The sequence below is a fragment of the Lasiodiplodia theobromae genome (genome assembly GCF_012971845.1).
Source record: "Lasiodiplodia theobromae strain AM2As chromosome Unknown scaffold_20, whole genome shotgun sequence".
NCBI lineage: Eukaryota > Fungi > Ascomycota > Dothideomycetes > Botryosphaeriales > Botryosphaeriaceae > Lasiodiplodia > Lasiodiplodia theobromae.
Window position 1 is genome coordinate 785460 of NW_023336409.1, and position 15051 is coordinate 800510.

Genomic DNA, 15051 nt, shown 5'->3' on the forward strand with positions numbered 1-15051 from the left:
TCGATCACCGTCGCACCGTCGAGATGAGTGGCTACGCGAATGTTCCTCCCAGAGATCGCCCATGCTCAATAATGACTTCAGCCGGGCTGGTTGCTGTTCGGGCAGAGAAAATAAGACCTTGACAGTATCAACAAGGCGTACAAGAGATATTTCCTCGACTCCGCAGTACATCGTGACGTCAACGTTGACCACTGCCTCTTGAACTACCCAGAGCCTCGAGAACCACGGAAGTTCGGTCAGGCGAAGAACTGCCTCTTTCTCAGATTCCAGCTCGGCATGTGACATGGGAGGAACAATTTCGGTTTGTCGTACGCGCCGTCGAGCAAAGATACTCAACAACCTCATCCTCGTCTGGTCTTCAGCTGAATCTCCCAGCCATATGGCCACACGAAAGGCTTGTTGATAGATCCGAAACATGAGCGGAATCTGGTTGCTTTTCTCAACATCGTCTTGTTGGTTTATGCAGACAGCATCCACCCAAAACCTCCGCGTATGGTGTTGATCTCTCATGTTTCGGAGCATATTCGAGAGATTGGACGTTATGTTCATTGAGTAGAGTCCTCCGTCCGACTGGTTCGTGCTTGGCAGAATGTCCTCAATGTACAGCGTGTGCGAAAATACCGGTGCTCCCCAGGTATATGAAAGGGCGTCGTACGGGTAGTCGTCATGGTCAAGCCGAGCGATCTTGAGGCTGCTCCGGAGCGGAGCATCTTTGTCTATTGATGCTTTCAACTCCAAGATTCGAATGTAGTCATTACCAGGCAATGGTGCGTAGTTGTACGCTGGCATTTCATGTGGTTCTTCCATCGGTGTTGGGTCGGACTTGATATGTGTAATGGGTGAGCGGAATCGAAGAGTTTTACAGCTGGAGTTGCCCCGCGTGCACGTGAGTAGAGTGGGTCTGAGAGGCTGGGTACATAGACCAAATTGGAGAAGATCAGCCAGTAAAGAAAGGCACCTAGCAAATTACTATCAGAGAAAAGAGGTTCTATGTTCTTAGGGAAGGTAGTGGCTGGTCGCCCGCATCGAGCACGATTTACCATACAAGTTTCATTGCATTGTAAAAGCAGCGAAAAGCCCCACAACGAAAAGCCCCCATAAACCAACATTGACGGTTGCTGCAGCAGAAGCAGACTGGGTAGGTTGAACAGTGACCCCAGCAGCAACCTCAGTAACGGTGACCGTCCAGTACCTAACATCCGAGGCCTTGTAAGTGCCGGTCGCCTCGGTGGTCGGAGTAGCCGTCAGGGAGGACGTGCAGCTGTTGAATGCGGCCGAATTCTAAAGATCGAGGATCAGTTGACTGCTAGCTTTTCTTCCTCTTCCCCGCAGCCATATACAGTACAAACCCGACGAAAGAGAGGATCGGAAGACTCACCCACTCCCGATAATACAAGCTCTTCTGCGGCCCCGCCACATCCTCCCACCAACACCTCAACGACGGCATCACATCCGCCGGCTCCAACCCAGCCGGAATACTCGTCACATCAACCGTGCACGTCGGATCCACACTCGCCACGGGCGTCTGCTGCTGCGCCGGTGTCGCCGTCACCGCGCATCCCAGCGTCCCCGCCGCCACGCGCTCGTAATCCTCAAACGTCGTGCGCGCGGGATAGTAATCATGACCGTACGTCCAGTTGAAGGTGTAGCCGTAGTAATCGGTGCCGTAGACGATGGTGACGGGCGAGTTGGTGAACCACGGACACAGCTCGCCCGGACTGCTGCCGTTCCAGTACGCCTCCGGTTCCTGCACCGCCGACGCGCACGTGAATGCGAGGGTGGTGCGCGAGGACTGGATGTCGATGATCGAGCCGCTGACGCCGGCCGTCGGGATGACCTGCGGCGGCGCTTCTTGGCCGCCGGGGAAGGCGAAGGAGATGACGGTCGAGGTGGGTGTGGGTGTGGGTGCTGGTGCCGCTGTGCTGGCGGCGCCCGCACGGGGCCGCAGCGCGTCGTTGTTGGCTGCAGCGGGAACGCCGAAGATGTGATTTTTAGGGTGGAAGGCTCGCACGGTGCTGGCGGCGACGCCGAGGAGGAGGAGGAGGGTGGTGATATTGGCGAGCATGCTTATTAATACCTCTTGCTCTTGGCTTCTTGGTAAGTAATCTTTATTCCTGCAGCTGTCCAGGGTCGGTATGGTTGTCACCTGTTCTCAAGGCTTGGACAATTTGAAATTGGGGTAGACTCTTTACTTAATCTTTGAAGACTGGAAGATTATTAACGTAAATGTTTATAATCGGAAAATTTCTGGCTGCCTTGCTGGCAAGATCTAAATAAAACATTCATCCAAAGCCGGCTAAATTCACTGGCAAGATATGGTACGATAGGGTTTGAGATAACAGCGGAAGGATTCGCTTACAGAGCGTTACAGGAACACCAGATTTCCCGTGCCAGGATGCAAAACGAACATTCGAACAAATACCAAAAATGGCAATGCAGATGTCAAGACTGCAGGAGCCACAGATATGGGCGGCTTAGTTCCAGCACATCAAGAATACCTCTTGGCAGCTCCTAGGTTGGCTAGATATTTAAAGCCGCCATTGCCGTTCTGCCGTCTGTATGTTCGTATTGCCCAGCCCGGCTGACAGGGGCATATTCCTTCGAGGTCCGCAATAACGTCCTCTAAGAAAAGATGAACCACTAGCGCGTGGCCCCCGTTCCCGCCATCCCGCTATTCTTGGCCCCCAAAGCTTGGCTTGCATTCAGGGCATCACTCTCAAGAGATCTACAAGTGCACAAATGTGGAAATTCATGCAGCCGGGCACGCACACCATATTCTTATTCTACCTTGTTCTGGCCCCCATCCACGGGGACCACTTCGGTAACCGATGTTCATGGAGCTGAGCACGCCAAAATGGGAGTCGAACTCTCAGCTGCTTAGGACTATTAAACGAGGTCTTAATGGCCCGCAATCATTTTGTCACGTCCCCAATGCTACTTCAAATTCACTTGAACCAGTTCAAGTCGTACTGGTCCGCAATTTGCCCCTCAGCACAAAAAACCGGAGCTAGATTATCTTTTGAAAATGTCCTTTAATCCTTCTGCTGCTGCCGACTCGGACAACCTCTACGATGTGTACACTGGAACCTGGACGAACTGGGACCGAGGGGCTGTGTTTGGTGCTACACTCACCTTAGAGCGCTCAGAAGGCACTCTACTTATTGCATTCGTGGCATTCTTTGTCACTATTGTCGGAGCTCGTGCCTGGAGAGTAGTATGCTTTGCTCTACACCAAGCGCTCTCGTCCACGAGAGCTCACGATGGCCTTTATCATCAGCGTCAGGCCACCCTACGAAACTCGTTCAGCCCAGCCTCTGGCCTCATTTCTCTTATCCAACTCTCATGGGCATGGCGACGACGAATCTCCAAGAGCTGGAATCGCTTGGCTATTCCAATCACATTTGCAGTCCTCTTTGCGGTAGCCTTTACCGTAGCAAGTGGCTTCTCCTCCAGGGTTGCTACTGGAACACAGGTCTTGCTTTCAAGTCCACGCTGTGGTGTCCTGGATCCTCCCGCTGTCTTCAGCAATTACACCGCTTACCAGCTTATATCCATGCCGTATTACACCAAACAGATGAAGAATGCAGCAAACTATGTTCAGCAATGCTATTCTCCCGAGGCATCTGGCAAGCTGGGTTGCAACACGTTTGTCAAGAAGCGCCTACAAATGGGTACAACAGTCAATGCCAGCTGCCCTTTCAGCGGAGGCATCTGCCGTCGCGACAATCAAACTCTCCTCCTGGATACTGGATACCTGGACAGCCATGAAGACTTTGGCCTCAACGCACCTGCTGAAGAAAGGTTTCAGTACAGATCGCTACTTCACTGCTCGCCCTTGGTAACAGAAGGATACAAGTCTGTTCGGAACTTAAGTAATGACAGATCCTATACAAGGTATCACTATGGACAATTCGACTTTGCCAACTATACGTACGAGTATACGAATGATGCTGTTTGGGAGGCGAAACAGATTCGTTTCCGGCCCGACACCATAGAATACGACATTGGGTGAGTTATATGCCACCTTCATACGTGCTCACAGCACTACTTACCAAATTCTGACTTGATGAATCAACACAGAGCTAGATTCGCTTGGTACAGAAACGGATCTCTCGCTTCTCAGTCCGTCTTCAACCCAATTCCCAATCTTGTGCGTACGGATTCCGATGTCTTGTTGTTCTTCCTGTCAGCCGGCTCCATCTTCTTCACCAAACCGACATCCGACGACTGGTACCGAGCGACTCGACTAGTAGACGTGGCGCGCAGAGCCGAGGCCTCGAACGACACGAGCGAAAATCCAACAATTGACATTTTTGCACAAGACGAGGCAGCGTCCCCGATGGCCTGCGTAAGTCAAGAGCAATACTGCAATCCCAACCTGCCGGAGGGAAGCCGATGCGGACCACTCAGCAGCAGACTGGATTCGTGGTACAGCAGCTATCCGGTCCTGTTTCCAGAGCAAGCAATGCAAGATCGGGTCAAGTGGTTCTGGGACGCAACTCTCACTGTTGATAACGCCGTGGCCTACCTGGGGTCTCAGTCCCTGATGTCCAGGAACAGCCTCAGCGGCGGTGCGCAGGGCCCTCTTCCAGACAATCAGTGGCATTTAGACGTACAGCATTGGTTTGAGACGCGTTTGGCATATATGCAGGCGTATATGGTTGATCTTGCAACCGGACCTTCGGACGTCTCACTTCAGCAATACGTTGTGAAACCAAACAGCACGGGCGAACAGTCGATATGTCATAATCAGGTTTGCACCCCGCTCACCCTCTGTACCCCGGCTGAAGCTAACTTGCATCTATCAGAAAATCCTCAGCACTGCACACATCTCTTTCAGCCTTTTCGGCCTATACTTCATCTTCTGTCTTGGAAGCTTCATCATCGTCGTATCGTACATCATCGAGCCCGTCCTTGGCTGGCTGCAGAAGCGCCACCACCGCGGCGAGTACCAGCGACTGGAATGGTGCGCCAACGAGACACTGCAGCTTCAGAGACTCGCACACGAGGGCATTGGCTTCGGCACATGGTCTCACGCCATCGATGTTGTTCCTGTGACGAAGCGCGGTGAGCTCTTGGCCGTGCTGGACTTGGAAAATCCGGAACACCCGAGGCTCAAAGCCCCGGTATTGGGCACGGTGGAAGATGTGAGCCCGGCGTCTGGAGATATCGAGTCTCGTTCGGCAGTGGAAGTGGCGCACAGTGATAGCATAGGAAGCGGGACGTTGCAGGATGAGGGATCGAACATGGAGATTGTAGGAAAGGAAGGAAAGGATCATATCACTGTGATTTCTGAGAAGCCCACGAGAACACAGACATTTTAAACCGCTGCAATGCGGCAGGTGATGGAGTTATGGGTTACGACTTACGGTTTTTCTCTTTTTTTATTTTCAAAGTCCTTTAGTACGGTTGTTAGATCTTGACTTGCTTTTAATCAAACATGATATTGTCTATGCCTAAAGTCGAAGCGCTTTTCCGAACTAAGCCGAGAGCCATTATACTACAAAATGTGTGTTCGCGAGGAGGACCGATCTTGCTCCACGCTGTATGGAGACATTTCAAATTCTTCTACAGACACAGACCCTGCCCTTTGACTGATTTGGGTAACAGAGCTCTCCTCCCGCATAGATTCCGTACTGGCCGAGTCCCGAGCTCGAAGAGACTTTCTTTGCAGCACTCGGTAGCCCGAGTTCGATGATCCATTCGGCCCGTAGAGTATCCCAACCGCTGGAATGTTGCTGTAATCTTCCTCCAGTTGGGACTTTTTGTCCGCTCCAGGATCCTGATAAACCTCGGTTGGATCCGTCAGCAAACACGTCGAGACAAAGCATCCCACCGGCTTGCCCTCACAACGAGACTGCACAAAGGCGAGCAAGACCCCAGAGACTGACAACAGCAGCTGCATAGCCATCCACGCATAGATGCGATTAGATGACACCCGAGCTTGGACAGAAGTCACAGGGAGCTCTACGGTTGTTTCTGCCTGATCAACCTCGAAATAATCGTTTAGAGCGTTCCAAGAAGCCTGGAACCCGGCCGACCAAGACCCAGCGACATGTCCGTCAAGATTGTCCCAAGTACGGCCATTCATTGCGTTCATATCGGTCAATGCGAACATGATCTCCGGCTGAATTCGGAAGGCCAGGTCGACGAGCGGATCGGGGCGCACCTTTGTTGTGTGGAAGTCTTGTTTTTGCTGCATGATACCCCCGGGTGCGAGAGAGCATTGGCGGCACTCTGTAACGCCAGCGAGCACGGTTATGTTGGCGAACAGATAGCAGTTCTCGGCAACGTGGTCGGCGATCGTGTTCCAAATCCCGTCTCTTCTCTGTTTCTTGTCCGGAAGCTTTCCATATGTATAACTCTCTGATGAGCAATTGCCGATCTTTGGTTCGTTTTCTCGCCGATTGACCAGCAGACCCATCGTGTACGTCTTGTTTATAATTGCAGGCTCCGGCCAGGTGTCCAGGTCACCTATCTGGACTCGCAGATCCCAATCCAAAATGGCTGCTTCGGAGGGAATGAAGCGGGCTAAGATATTTAGCGGTTGTGATTTCGGGTCGACATTGGTGAAGGAACCGAGCGATCTTGATTCATTGAAGAATTGATCGAATCTGTCTTCATAGTCGATCCAAGTGATGTTGGTAATGCGAAAATACGGAAGTGTGGCATTCCTGATCTTGGTCCCCTCCGGTAGTGCTTGCAACTCATGGCCCTTTTCTGTAGAGTTTGCTGGAAGGTCTACGCGCCGGCGCGACGATGCGGGATAGTCAAGACTTGAGTTGTAGAAGGACGCAGGGAACCCGTAGAGCACGGCATTACCTTGCGCCCTCTGCTTGACGGTGTCACGGTTCAACTTGTAGTTATTGAACCAGTCAGACTCACGTGATAGACCAGGAACGGGCATTGTGATACTGAAATCGGCGGGTCTGAAAGTGCGATAGGGTATCCAGGAGACGGCGCCGGACGCGAGTGGTGCGCTCCATTGAGCGGGCAAGAGGAGAATTATGACGCCCCCGCAGCATATCTGGTACATCTTTCTCCCGAATGGGGCTATGCCGAACGAGAAAAGACGGTTGATCGAAGTGAAGGTCATACCGTGTTGCTCTAGGAGGATGAACATGCATCTCTGTGCAGCAAGGACTGCGCAGCTTGCAGTCGCCCATCGCACAAGAACAAGGCCGACAGAAATGAGCGTCGTAATATCTGACTGGTATAGCTCACCGTGCTGGCGAGAATGCCGCACCAGATCGATCTCGTCACCGTTGTCGGTCCGAAAGGTTTTCCCATCCAGGTAGAACAGTGTGGTCATTGCGAAAATAAATGTAAGTACCAAATGTAAAGGGAAAATATACCACTCGAATACCCTTTCCATCGAAAGAACTTTGCCGGGGACCCAAGAATTTTTTACATTCCGGAGGCGTTGGTACTCTCTAGATGTTGGCTGATCAGAACTCGATCGCGTCTTTGGAAAACGCATGGCAATAAAAACTTGTGAAATCGCAGAGATGTGCAAGAGTTGGAAGATGATGCAGGAAGCAATGGACCCGTTCTTTATACCACATCAATATGGGGGCGAAATGCATGCATGCCTGCATTCGTAAAACTTGGCTTCGAACTGATGCAACTAAATCCGTATGCGTGACCTGTACCTACGCCCGCGCCTGTTTTTGTTACTTGAAAAAGCATTTGTTCCGATGTTTGTGGATTCTGACTGGTATACACGAGTGGCGCCATCAAATTCGTCGATCGCATGCAGGCTTGTTTTGGTCTAATTCGCCAAAATAAGCTCCACATGCTAGCATTATCAGGACTATAGCAAGTGGACTTGGTTGGCGAAATGGTACAACATAGATAAACGGTCCAAAGGTGGTGGATGATCGGTCGTATATAGTTGCAACATAATAACCATAACGTGTTGAAGAGCCATGTTTTCCAGAACCTTTCTCGCAGATTAAGTGGCTAATTTTGCTCTAAACTTAATTCAGACGATGATGACGTTTGGTGGATTGTATTTGTGGGCACGTTTCATCAATAATGGGTGTGAGACAGCAACAGCTGATTTGTCCCAACTTCGGGGGTGCATCCGTAAACAATGCCAAGCTGTACCTAGGCAACAACTTCTGACTTGATCGACAACAGGAATCGGCAGGTCTGCCGCATATCACAAGCCGTGTCAAATGGCAGCATACTCCCTCATTTTGACCTCGTTTTCTTATTCACGATTGGGCAAAAAAAGAAAAAAAAGGAAGAAGAAAAAAAGAAGCTTGCTACAAAAATTCTCAACTTGGCGAGCCGTTCATTGGCAATTGATGCCTGAGGTCTTACTGCCTGGTTATGTTGGATAGATACCGACCAATCAGCTGGAATGCCACAGTACGTAGTGGAAGTGTTCGCAGTCCGCTTGGAACTTTTTAAGGAGACGTACAAAGAGCACACAATCTGGACGAGCATAATGTATTAGCGGATCGCGCGTTGTAGTTAAATATGTCACTTCGGAATGCCTATGGTTTACGTGAGGAAGTGTGCTGACATAAGCATCGCCGCACCAACAGCAATGTCCCATTTCTCTTAGCGCGATATCAAGACGGCGGCTGCTTGCTTCAAAAATCTTCTTGCGCAACCTTCGCTATCAAGAGATGTCTCTCCAACTGAGAGCCACCTCGGTCGTGCGCCGAGCATGCTCAGCAGCGGCCATGCAGCGGACGGTCTGCACCGCCTTGCGGCATGTGCATCATCAGCTCACGCTGCCGCCGAAGTCGCGCTTTCACGCCGGTATCAGGGCATCGTCCAGCATCGCATCGAGCGCAGCAAGCAGCACCCGGTCAGAATTCAAAGCAGAGAGAAATGGACGAGGAAGAAGGCGAAGAATCCAAAGGAGAAGCATGCGCGCAAAGAGGAGGAATTAAAGAAAAAGATGCTCAACGAGGAGCTGCGAAACCCAAGGGTGCTGGACCGATTCCTCGACCAGAGCGAATGGGCGGGAAGGCTGTATCCGGAGCGGCCGCGAGATGCGTCTGGCAACCCATTACCTCTGACCGACGAGCAGCAGGCCATCATGAAACTGGTCGTCAAGGACGAGCAGAACGTCTTCTTTACCGGGCCCGCTGGCTCTGGCAAGTCCATGCTGTTGCGAGAGCTAATCGTTGCACTCGAGGAGAAATACCCTACGAGACCGAACCGCGTCCAGGTTTGTGTGCTTACTGGCTTGGTCAAAGAGCAAGCATGGGGGAAGAATTTAGAGGAAGCCAGGGCTGTTGTTCTCGACCGCATTTCGATGATGAGACCGGGTGATTTTGTCCAATTGGAGCGAGATGCGCGGAGGATACGCAAAAACAACAGACCGTTCGGCGGCCTGCAAATCGTGGCTACTGGGGACTTTGCTCAACAACTACGTGACCCGAACCCGAAAGAGCAACATCCCGAACCGAAAAGTAGGTATGGAGCATTCTGTTTCGAAGCCCCCACTTGGCCCCTCATCAAGCATCAAGTGTCCTTGTCCCACGTCTTCCGCCAAAAGGATCCAGACTTGGTCAGAATGCTCAACGAGACCCGAGAAGGCCGCGTCTCAAAACGCACCATCGCCACGCTGGAAAGACTGAACCGGCCGCTGATAAAATGGCATGGCCTAGAGCCAACGGCCCTTTCGTCGTCCCCAGAAGAAGTCAATGAAGTGAACAGGACCCGGATGGACCGACTCCAAGGAAAGGGATACACGTACCGCGCCCTTTCCTACCACGGCCAAGATTTTTCACGGGCTCGGCATAGACTGTCCCGTCAGTGTATTGTTCCAAACTCGCTACAACTAAAGCTACAAGCACAAGTGATGCTCACAAAGAACCTCTCCGACCCTCGCCTGACCATCGGAACCATTGGCAAAGTCGTATCATTCCACCCCACCGGCCAGGGGGACATTCCTCGACCGAAGGTCCGCTTCGTGCTTCTGGACGGCAGCACCGTAGACCACATATGCACCGAGGAGACGTGGAAGGCCGATTGCTACGTGCCGGGCCAGGGCCGGAAGATTCTCGCCAGCAAGACGCAAATCCCGCTCATCCCCGCCTGGGCTCTGACCGTCTCCGCGGCGCAAGGCCTGACGCTCCCGCGCGTCAAAGTCGATCTGGCGCAGACGTTCAAGGAGGGCGAGCTCTACGCCGCGCTGTCCCGCGCGCCCGGCACACAGCACCTCCAACTCGCCAACTACACCAAGCCCAAAGGCAGCCCGAGCACGCTGATCCAGGCCTTCCACCAGTTGCTGCGGTCACTGCAACAACCCCCGCCCCCGCCCTCGCCCCCACCGCTCACCCAACAACCCCTACTACGCGTCCCCGTCACAACTTCGACCGACCCCCCCTCCTCTCCCGCGCCAGATACTCCTTAACCTCCACCTTCTCCGGCGGCACCACCTCCCGCGGCGCCCCCGTGTTTCTGTCGCCGCTCTCCCGGTGCGGCGGCGGCTTCACGCCCCACTCGGGAATGACGCGCAAGCCCGCCGTCGTGCACTCCAGCACCGTCCCGCCGCCGTATTCGCCCCGCTCCGCCAGCCGCACCGCCGCCTGCGCCACGACGGCCGGCTCCAGGATGACGCTGGCCGGGTAGGCAAAGTCCTTCAGAAGATTCGTCTGCCCCCCGTTCTTCCCGCCCTCGCTGCTCGCTGGGCTCGCGTTGCTCGCTTCGCTCGCTCCGGGCGTCCACAACGGCGTCCGCACCACGCCGGGGCACAGCGCGACGACCTTGACGCCCTCTTCCGCGTCGGCCTTGCGCATCGATTTCGCGAAGCCGACGACGGCGTGCTTGGACGCCGTGTACAGCGGCACGGCGTAGGTGCCGGCGTAGCCGGCGATGGAGGAGACGAGGAGGACGACGCCGCGCTTGTTTGAGCGGAGGAAGGCGCGCAGCGCGATGCGGGTGAGTTTGAGCGGGGCCGTCACGTTGACGGCGAGGGTGGTGTACGAGTCCGTTTCGGTGTCGGTCCAGAAGTTGGAAGTGGCCTTTTTTTGTGAGGAATCTGTTAGTGATTGGGGGCTTTATGAGATGGTGGGGGAGGGGATGGATGTAGTGGAGGGAAGAAAAGGCAGACGTCTACTCACCGGCTCGAATACTCCTGCTGACGCCATGTACACGTCCGGAACCTCTCCCCACTTCTGCTCCGCGACCTCAACCAGCCTCTCCAGATCTGCCCGCTTGGTCACGTCGCATCTCTGGAACACTAGGTCTTTCTCATCCTGGCTCTTTACGAACGCTTCGGCCTGCTCATTGAGCTTCAGGTCGGCAACGACCACCTTGGAACCAATGGAGGCGGCGAGCTTGACGATTTCGAAACCGATGCCTGCGCCGGTTGTTAGTCATCGGGCTCGAGATACAATAGTTCGGCCTCTGCTGTATTCCCGCCGTCCTGAGCAGATTGCGATTATCCTCGCCCTTTCGTAAAACAAGCTCGCGAATAAGCAGAAATGCGGGGAAAAGCACTCACCGGACCCGCCTCCAGTAACGACGACGATCTTGCCCTTCAATGGGAAATCGCCGACCTCCATGATTGCGAGATTAATTGTTTCTCTCTTTTCCTTCCTTTTCCCTTCTCTTCTCCTAGCTCTTGAAGCGTATTCTTTTGAAACCGGTTCGTAATACCCTTTCGAATATCCCACGATGCTCTAGAGGAAGCGATTAAGGCTGTGGCATAAGCTGTCGTAACGTCGTACAAAAGCCAGCCCCGCTGTGTTGTTCCACGAGCATCTGAAGCCCTGCGGTACCGCATGCCTATATATACATGCCACACACACGCCATCACCCTGGCGCCAATGTGGGTGGGGTGCAACAATACTGCTGTGCCGCATATGAGGCGTGAATGGCTGATTCAAGAAAAGCCGTCAGCAGTTAGACTGCTCCGCGGAGGCGGCAAGTGCGGGTCGGGAAGAGGTGTCGTTGGTGCTTTTTTACCGCGGCTTCTCCACTCCGCGGAGCGGGGGTAGATGTGACCCGAAGAGGCGGCCAATGAGAAGGCGTCCTGCATCGTGACCTTGAGTCAAGAAGCCACCACCTCAACCCACCAATTGCCGAATATCTTCGTGAATCCTTGTGATCAGCTCGCATCCTTGTCAGCTGTGGCTCCGCGAAAGGAAGGGAAATAAATGAAGTATTGTCTCCGGCCTCAGAAAAACACTTTTCGAATTTTTTTGGTCTCTCGTCTACACTTCCCAACGGTCCGAAAAGAATAATAAAAAAGCCGTCGTGGTGGTTCTCGATATTCCTCTCGTTCAAAATACTTAAGCCCCCGACATCACAAAGTCCGTTCGTCTCCCGTACTCATCAACCGTAAATGGGGTAAATATTTTTTTGCTCACAAGCCGCATTCAAAAACGCCTCGTAGAATGCCCGTCTCTTACCGTGGTTCGAATTTAAGCCTCGTCTTCCGTGATGAGCTTCGTAATCTTGCCAATGGCAATTGTTTGACCCTGGATATCGTGTTAGAAAATCAAGCCTAGCGAGAACCATTTGCGGCCGTGAGAATGCTTACCTGATCTCTGAGGGTGAAACGACCCATCTGCGGGTAGTCCTCGAATCTCTCAACGCAAACGCTGCCGGCAGCACCGGTGATGGACAGGCGGGCAATGATGCTCATGCCCTTGGTGGCGAAGCCCGGCGGCCTCTTGCTCTTCCTGCCCGTGCCCTTCTCGAGCTTGTGCAGCAGCGCGTCGAACGTGACCTCTTCCGTTGCCGAGTGGACGTGCAGCACGCAGTTGAAGCCGGCCGACAGGATTGACTTGAGCTCAAGCAGCACAATCTGCGCCTCGAACTTCTTGACGCAGTGGACCGGACGCTTGGGCGAGCAGAGCACGAAGCCGGGGAGGATGTCTTCTTCTTCGATGCCCCTGAGGCGGATGCGGACCTGGTCACCGCAGGTCGCGGCCTGGATTTCGTCTTCCGTCTCGCCATACAGAGCAGAGATGCCCACGGTCTCGCGGTTGGGCATCATGAGGTAGTTGACGCCCTTCTTGATCACACCGGCTTCGATCTTGCCCTCGACCATCGTACCCATATCCCTGTACTTGGCGGCAATGGGCATCATGAAGGGGGCGTTGAGCTTGCGCTCGAGGGTCTTCATGTTGTCCAAGAACTCCAAAAGCGAGGGGCCGTCGTACCACGGGCAAATGTCCTTCGGAATCCGGTCCTTGATACCCTTCATGGTCTGTGCAGAGACGGGCATGAAAGTGAGATCTAAATCATTTCGTCAGCACAGGAATACACAGAAAAGACAGTTAAGAATTCACGCACCAGTCTTGGGGTTGTAACCAACACCCTTGAGGAACTGGGTGAGCTTGGTAGTGCACTCCTTGTAGCGGTCCTCGCTCCACTCGACGGTCGGGTCGTCCATCTTGTTAACGACGACACAGAGCTTGTTGACACCCTGGGTCTTGGCAAGCACGGCGTGCTCTCTCGTCTGGCCACCCTTCTCGAAACCAGTCTCGTACTCGCCCTTACGTGCCGAAATGACCAGGACACCGACATCGGCCTGCGAGGCACCTCCGATCATGTTGGGGACGTACGTCTTGTGGCCAGGAGCATCCAGAATACTGTAGCGGCGCGTCTCGGTCTCGAAGAAACCCCTTCCGACTTCGACCGTCTTACCCTTCGAACGCTCCTCCTTGGTCAGATCCAGAGCCCACGACAGGTACCAAGTCTCACGACCAGCCTCCTTAGCCTCGCGCTTGTACTTGTCCATTGTCCGCTCGTCGACCATTCCGGTAGCGTAGAGGATGGAACCACCGAGGGTGGACTTGCCGGCATCGACGTGGCCCAAGAAAATGACGTTGACGTGCTCCTTGCCGTACATCTCGGCCAGCGTGTCCTCATCGACATCGGCGGCCTGCTCCTGGGCGACCAGGTCGGCCTGCTGCTTGGCGGCCTTCACATCCGAGGCGCGGGTAGGGCTGTTCCTGCCGGAGGAGGGAGTGGGTGAAGCCCTGCCACTGCCGCTGGCGGCGGCGGCGGCGGGGCCGGCAGTCTCGCCAGTCTTTTCAATGGCCTTGGCGGCGGTGACCTTCTTGCCAGCCTGGGGAGCACCCTGGTCCTTGTTGGCGGCATCCTTGGCGGCCGAGGGAGGAGCGGAGCCGCCAATGCTAAGCACCTTTGTAGCGCCGGCCTTCTCGACCTTGGGCGAGTCGCCACCAATGCTCAGAACCTTGGTGCCGCCGGCGGATTCGACCTTGGTGGAGCCGTCGCCGCCGATGGAGAGAGTCTTGGGTGCCGCCTTGGGCGAGCTGGCGGCGGGAGCAGCTGCAGGCGCCGCGGGGGCTGCTGCCTGGAGATCATCGCCGCGCTTGGCAATCTTCGGAGTCTGGCGCGGCTGCTGCTGCTGCTGTTGTTGAGGCTGGAAGTTCTGCTGGGGGAATCCGCCATAGCCCTGCTGGGGGTAGTTATAGCCCTGTTGGCCGTAGCCGTACTGGCCGTATTGCTGCTGCTGGCCGTACTGGGGGTAGCCACCGCCGTAGTATTGTCCGTACTGGTTGTAGCCACCGCCGTACTGGTAGGGCTGGCCCGGGGTGAAGGCGGCGGCGCCAGGAGTGAAGGATGCGGCGCCGGGGGTGAAGGTGGGAGCGCGAGCGGAGTTCAGGTTCATCTGCTGCTGGGCCTGCTGGGCGAGGCTCTCGTCCTGGGCATCCTTGTCGTCCTCCCACGAGTTGAGGTCAGCCATTTTGACGTTGTGTGTGGCGCGATACGGGCGGGGGTCGCGGAGGTGGGTATGTAGTGCTGGCGGAGGCGCAGCAGCGAGGGCAGAGTCCTATATAGGCGGCCCGCGGGTTGGAAGTGGAATTTGGGGAATGGGTGGGCGGGTGGTCCAGCAGCAAAAGGCTTGATCTTGGGCGGCCATTTCAAGTGGTGGGGCACAAATCGATGCGCACAGACCACCTCTTAGGCTCTCCGGCGGCGGCTGCCTCTCCTTCCAAATCCCTCGCCGGGCACCAATGACGTGCATGCACAGGGCTGAGTCGAACTTTGGAGTCATAAAGCCCAGTTTTCGTGGGCGGCGCCTTGTGATTCACGTCAGCTCCT

General features: G+C 54.5%; 6 protein-coding genes across 6 annotated transcripts; 2 read left to right on the plus strand and 4 right to left on the minus strand.

Moving 5' to 3' along the window:
• Positions 1-1050: 1050 nt before the first annotated feature.
• LTHEOB_7019 (uncharacterized protein) lies at positions 1051-2065 on the minus strand (the record flags this gene model as incomplete). Its single annotated transcript, XM_035516339.1, has 2 exons — positions 1051-1281; positions 1379-2065. 2 exons carry the CDS (start codon positions 2063-2065, stop codon positions 1051-1053), a joined length of 918 nt encoding a protein of 305 aa, XP_035371986.1.
• Positions 2066-3553: 1488 nt separating this feature from the next.
• On the plus strand, positions 3554-5324 carry LTHEOB_7020 (Cytochrome p450 protein; the record flags this gene model as incomplete). Its single annotated transcript, XM_035516341.1, has 4 exons — positions 3554-3801; positions 3883-4008; positions 4102-4753; positions 4809-5324. The coding sequence occupies 4 exons, from the start codon at positions 3554-3556 to the stop codon at positions 5322-5324; spliced, it is 1542 nt and encodes a 513-aa protein (XP_035371987.1).
• A 176-nt stretch (positions 5325-5500) lies between these two features.
• Positions 5501-6907, minus strand: LTHEOB_7021 (Udp-3-o-(3-hydroxymyristoyl) glucosamine n-acyltransferase; the record flags this gene model as incomplete). The annotated part of the gene is made up of 1 exon (XM_035516342.1): positions 5501-6907. The coding sequence occupies one exon, from the start codon at positions 6905-6907 to the stop codon at positions 5501-5503; it is 1407 nt and encodes a 468-aa protein (XP_035371988.1).
• Positions 6908-8680: 1773 nt separating this feature from the next.
• Positions 8681-10235, plus strand: LTHEOB_7022 (Mitochondrial DNA helicase protein; the record flags this gene model as incomplete). Its single annotated transcript, XM_035516343.1, has 3 exons — positions 8681-9434; positions 9492-10131; positions 10184-10235. The coding sequence occupies 3 exons, from the start codon at positions 8681-8683 to the stop codon at positions 10233-10235; spliced, it is 1446 nt and encodes a 481-aa protein (XP_035371989.1).
• A 96-nt stretch (positions 10236-10331) lies between these two features.
• On the minus strand, positions 10332-11534 carry LTHEOB_7023 (Nad-dependent 15-hydroxyprostaglandin dehydrogenase; the record flags this gene model as incomplete). Its single annotated transcript, XM_035516344.1, has 3 exons — positions 10332-10991; positions 11091-11329; positions 11474-11534. The coding sequence occupies 3 exons, from the start codon at positions 11532-11534 to the stop codon at positions 10332-10334; spliced, it is 960 nt and encodes a 319-aa protein (XP_035371990.1).
• Positions 11535-12395: 861 nt separating this feature from the next.
• LTHEOB_7024 (Eukaryotic peptide chain release factor GTP-binding subunit) lies at positions 12396-14692 on the minus strand (the record flags this gene model as incomplete). Its single annotated transcript, XM_035516345.1, has 3 exons — positions 12396-12452; positions 12515-13215; positions 13273-14692. 3 exons carry the CDS (start codon positions 14690-14692, stop codon positions 12396-12398), a joined length of 2178 nt encoding a protein of 725 aa, XP_035371991.1.
• Between the last annotated feature and the right edge of the window lie 359 nt (positions 14693-15051).